Source organism: Heptranchias perlo, chromosome 2 (assembly GCF_035084215.1).
Source record: "Heptranchias perlo isolate sHepPer1 chromosome 2, sHepPer1.hap1, whole genome shotgun sequence".
Lineage (NCBI taxonomy): Eukaryota > Metazoa > Chordata > Chondrichthyes > Hexanchiformes > Hexanchidae > Heptranchias > Heptranchias perlo.
Window position 1 is genome coordinate 82,155,770 of NC_090326.1, and position 5,651 is coordinate 82,161,420.

Consider the following 5,651-nt stretch of genomic DNA (forward strand, 5'->3'; position numbering starts at 1 on the left):
TTTTTGTAGATAGATGATGCTTTCGTTAATCCAAAGGAGAATTTAAAAGCATCTCTCTATAGATTTTTTTAAAACTGGAGTTCGGGTGAAGTGCGTGTATCGTTTTCCATTAATTGCAGGAATTAAATGGAATGTATTTGATACCAATGCAGTGCTTGGGGGAAGGGAATAACTTACCATTGAACTATTAAAGATGATACTCAACCAGAAGATGGAAAATATAAATGTCAACTAGCAAGAGTCTGAGTTAGTTTTATGTTGCATGAGCCGTCAACGCTTCATGGTTTATCTTCGGATTTCTTTATTTTCGACCAACGTCCTCAAGCCTGTTGATAAATTTGTCTTAAACACACGTTGTCCTTTGAAGTAACCTAACATCTTTACAGCAAACACCGCCCAGAATCGTTTCTCATCTGCTTTATGTACAACTTATAAAAACACTGCACATAATGCTATGAACCCGTCCGTAATACAAATCAATACTCTAAAAGCAATAGCAATCAGCAAAATAGAGGTCCGGACATATATGAAAAGTCTTATCTAATAAATAATCATTCATTGAATTGATATGCAAATGTCAAGTGTTTTCCTTTTAAAGAATCTTCTCTGTGGAAAGATGACGCGACTAGCCGCTTTAGAACCCGTGTTTAAAATATTTTCTGCAGTAGATCTGTTAACTGATGGCCCTTTGCAACAAGGCTCCACCTCATTTAGTGATGGAAATTCATATTAGCCAATCAGGTCGATCTCCCAAAAGACCCAGACACCCAGAGCTATATTACCCCTCTGAAAACTTTCGTGTAACTCAGACCAGTTTCTCAGAGATCATCGTTTGGATAAGTTCAGCTTCCTTTGATAATTCATTATATTAAGTAGACCTGTATAACCGAATCGCGGCCGCCAGCGGGATATCTCAATATTATATCCTTTCATTTGTTTAAACCGATGTTAGAAGCAATCATGCAGGACGAAGAAAACTCCCCAGTCTCTCCAGTAGAGAGCCTGAGCAACAGTGAGGACGAAGGGGACAGGCAGCAGAAAAAAAGTGTCAGAAAGAGGCGACCGAGCAGAAAATCTGGAGAGGAAACAGACAGCCCAGCGTCAGGGAAAAGGGGCAAGAAGACGGACGGTAGCCCCCAGTCCTTCGAAGAACTGCAAACCCAAAGGGTCATGGCCAATGTAAGGGAGCGTCAGAGGACGCAATCCCTCAACGAAGCCTTCTCTGCCCTGCGCAAAATCATCCCGACCCTGCCATCAGACAAACTGAGCAAAATCCAGACCCTCAAACTCGCAGCGAGGTACATCGATTTCCTTTACCAGGTCTTACAAAGCGATGAGCTGGACAACAAAATGTCGAGCTGCAGTTATGTGGCACACGAGAGACTCAGTTACGCTTTCTCAGTGTGGAGGATGGAGGGAGCCTGGTCCATGTCCGCATCACACTAGCAGCTACCCTTACGACAAAGGTACGCATCAACTTGGCATAGTTTATTAAATGTGCTTTACAAATAATATAATACTTATTAGATCGCCAGTAAAGGTAAAGCAGAGCTTCATGTCCCGTGTATATCCAGATTGGTTTTATTGTCATTAAAATGAAAATTCAGCGGGACATTTAAATCCAAATGCACCATTTTCAAAATGTTTCCCTACTGATTTATTTTGGTAACCACGATTAATGTTTCCCATTCTTGCTGGGTTTTTTTCATATTATTAATTCAGGTTTTCACTTGCTCCCTTCCTCTTGTTTTCTAGGTTTCCGTTCCTTCTTTCCTCTTTTTCCTTCTGTACGTCCCACACGAATCTCCACTTCTCACCAATTAACTATCCTCTTCACTTCTTCACTTCTAGTTCAAAGTTACCCCACCATCTTTGTCTATAATGAATTCAACAACTTTCACTTTCTGTCCTTTCTCTAGACCAATTTCCAACCCACAGTCCAAAACCATCATTGGGTGAAAGAGTCTACTTCAGAATGCCAAAGAGCGAGAAAGGTTAAAAATATAAGATTCACAACCTCAGGATCCATGGGGATCTGAACGGGGTTTATCCCCCCACCCTCCTACTGACAAGTAGAGGTGCCAAAAACAGTCGTCCTTTGGCTCGCTAATCTCAGTGTAATCTGTTGCTGTTTTCCTAGGTGAAAAAGATTTGCCACAAAGGGCCAACGGCTGGACAGACAACAGAGTCTGACGTCTGGATACTTATACACGTTGATCCTTGCCACTGATGGATAATGAGAGAAAAGTTTTTTAAAAAACTAATGGAAAGGGCGTGGGGAGCACTTACAGAAAACGAGCCATGGACGCTGACCCATCCAATTGTGCGGCTATACAATCATTTGTACATCTGAGGTGTATTTTGCCATTTGCATCATTTTATCCTGACGATGAATGTTGTTGGAACTCCTTCCTTCCTTTACTATGCATGCCTTCAACAATCATGTCTATATCTGCTATTGAGGACGCAGGAAAGTTGAATTATTTTATTTTGTTTTTCCAAAACTGCTACGGTGAACAGGTCTAGAGTGACAATGAGTTTATAGAAAATGGACCAAACTGTTATGCAAAATGCAGTTGGTTAGTCTTTCCTCTCTTGAGAAACATTTATTTATTTATTAATGTGCCATGTCTCAATGCATATAGATCTGGTGTCTAAATGCATTCATATTTTTGTGATTGTTTTGTAAATACCTTTGTATATTTTCTGCAATAAATACCTATGATCTGAACTTTAAGGCAAAGTTATATGCATATATATACAAATAAGGCTATTTTACGGTATAATTTGGTTGCTACTTAAGGGGTAAACTTGATGATGAATAGCTGTTTGTAGTAAGTTGTAACGACCCCCAGGAGAGAGTGGAATCTAACAAACAAACGGTGCAGAAAAGACAAACAGAACGGCTACTGACAGACAAAGGCGAGTGAGCTAGAATGAGAGGGAATGCCTTAACACCGTTTAACACGGGCTCATTATTGACCTTTTAGAGGGCTGTAATTAAAAACATGCACAGCAATGTTATGTCGCTTTCAAGATCTGGATTCATGTTAATACTGCAGTGCTTGCTTGGAGATAACTACGAGCTGTGAAAAGAAGACCAAAAGAGCGGTTCGCTCCTGCTTTTTGTTTGTATATCTGCATGAAGCCAGTTCGTTAATTCATGAGATATTGGTAAATTATAGCTACCTTACATAGACTGATATTTGCATATTGTACCGTGGAACAGAAATACCCATACATCTTAAAAGCACGTGACAAAGTAACCGCTTTGAAGGGAAATTAGGTGCAGAATTCTCAATAACTGAGTGGACGAATTCTTTAGGCACAACATAGGTTATCATATCAATATGTTAATATGAAATACTTGTTTGGAACGAATTGTACAATACGGATATTGTTTTCTTTAACTACCCAAACAGCAGAATAAAAAAAATCCACCTTATTTACGTCGCTGGTAATGAAATAAGATGTTTATGTGATTTAGCTTTCTAATCCAGAAAGCCTCTTTCATTTTGCTTCTGTTAATCTGTGCGCACAAAATCAGATTTTAAAGTTTGCATGTCTCCAAATTCAGTTTAACGTTTTCCACATTCGAAGAGTGTTTCTGTACAAAGGCGTAGAGGTTTGGCTTACCGAAGCGTTATTCCAAATGGTCTAACATAACAAACCCTGCACTTAATAGACGAAGAAAGCAATTGGAGCAGGCGAGCTGACACTACTGCTACTTTCTTACAGCCCTCGACTTTTCCAATAAAGAGCGTGCCAGTGGTAATGTGTAACTGAAATGTTTTTGTAATTTTACTCTTGCTCTAGATATTACCACATAGGGGGATTGCCTTACTTTGCTTTCTTATTGATGGATTGGATGTCGAGGTATTTAATTCCTTTACAACATTCGTTCTTGTCTGCTTTAACTGAAATATCAAAAGGTTTAATACATAGCGCATTTTTATCTTAAAAGGGGTTTTCTATTTCATTTTATTCATTGCTGTTTGCCAAGATAATGTAAATGGTACCCGAATCAAGCTTGTTTTCTTTCTCGGTTTGATCACGTTTGAACAAGGTTTAAATAGTTTGGTATTAAATGTTACATCTATATGATAAAGTATATGCATGCATGTAAAGGGAGAAAGCAATGAATTAGGCTCAAGTCGAGATTAAAGTGGTAGGTTTGAGTTATTGTGGATACAGTAATTCCCACATTCCTGTCGATCCTGGGAATGTGAGTTCCACGGCTCGATTTTATATGGCTTCGGCATCAATTGCTGTTCGTCTGTCTTTGACATTTCATCACACATCAAAGACCTGTCCAGAGATCTACATTCCGTCACACTTTTAAAGCTGCACCGAATCCTCTCCCCTCCCCCGTTTGTAGGCCCAAAGGCTGAATTTCAACCAAAAAAACTGATGAAAATATAACCCGCACTAAATTTCTGTCAACCACCCATGCCACAAAAGTGTTTATACGACATTTAATGTGCTAAAGTTAATTTCAGAAGACAATTCTCAACGGCTGCACTAAACCGAATGTTGATTTAATCTTTAATCATTTTGAATCGGTGAAGGGGATTTTTCCCCTTCTGAATATGTTTTCATGATATTGAAATTGGAAACCAGAGTAATGCAATGAGTGTGTGCCCTGGAAAACCGGACATCACACTGCACTGTATTGTACATGGGGGAGATCTCGGGGTCACAATTAAAGGCCACTGTACTATTCCATCTCTGTGCCTGGGCAGATTTCATTCAAAGTCTCATAACTCGGCCTCCACAAACGTTTCATTTTCTCAGACGCGTTTTAAGATCCTTATGAATCCTCTTAAAAGTCAGTCCTTGAGGAGTGGGAGAGGGGGGTTATCAAAAGAAAAGAAAAGCAATAAAAGGGTCGATATCTTTTTTTAAAAATCCAACGAACCTATGTTTAAGCAAGTCTTTTACAAAAATGAGTGACTGCGGCTTGATTTACAATTAAAAGGGTTATGTATTGGTTCAAATATGAATTGCTACTGCTTATGGGTCCCACTAGATTAGAGGACGGCGGTCCAGCCGCATTTGTGGGTTTAAAACCAGATTTTACAAGGCCGTATGAACATTCCATTGAACCTCGCTGTATACTACAGGACTCTTTACCCCTGAAGGCAATTCTACTTCAAAATATGGATGCATACAAAGCCTACCTCGGTAGTTTTGGAGCTTTTTGTGATTTGTCTGTACTGCCAGAGGGAGCTGCAATTTGTATTGTGCAGTAAAATGTTCCAGTCATTATTTTGATAAATCTCTAGCTGACCAGTGTTCGAATGGGGAAATTTATTATTGTTTAATGAATAACTCCTCCGCCCTGCATTTCCCTGAGCGAATACGTAACTGTAATATTTTAAATGATCCACCAAATAATTTCAACTTGAAAACAAATGATGAGCATACAATTTTTGCAAGGCTTGCGGGGACAGTTAGCAGCTTGCACTTTCATTCGATCCTCTGTTGACTTGCATCCGCGCCAAAAGTGATTAAAGCAGAGCCAACTCATTGAAGAAATGCCCGCCAGAATGTCAGCAAGTTGTGCAACGCGACGAGCGTACACACGTTATTGGGTCCAGATCAGCATTATCTTTCAGGACATTGGCTTTGCAGAGTTTTGGTTCTCAATG

The 5,651-nt window shown here is 39.6% G+C and overlaps 1 protein-coding gene across 1 annotated transcript; it reads left to right on the plus strand.

Annotated features, from left to right (window-relative positions):
• Positions 1 to 780: 780 nt before the first annotated feature.
• LOC137333957 (twist-related protein-like) lies at positions 781 to 3,433 on the plus strand. The gene is made up of 2 exons (XM_067998325.1): positions 781 to 1,466; positions 2,141 to 3,433. Exon 1 carries the CDS (start codon positions 946 to 948, stop codon positions 1,444 to 1,446), a length of 501 nt encoding a protein of 166 aa, XP_067854426.1. The 5' UTR covers positions 781 to 945; the 3' UTR covers positions 1,447 to 1,466; positions 2,141 to 3,433.
• The last annotated feature ends 2,218 nt before the right edge of the window (positions 3,434 to 5,651 follow it).

Excerpts from the sequence above, each read along its gene's own strand:
- LOC137333957 (XM_067998325.1), top strand. The coding sequence starts at position 946 with ATGTTAGAAGCAATCATGCAGGACGAAGAAAACTCCCCAGTCTCTCCA.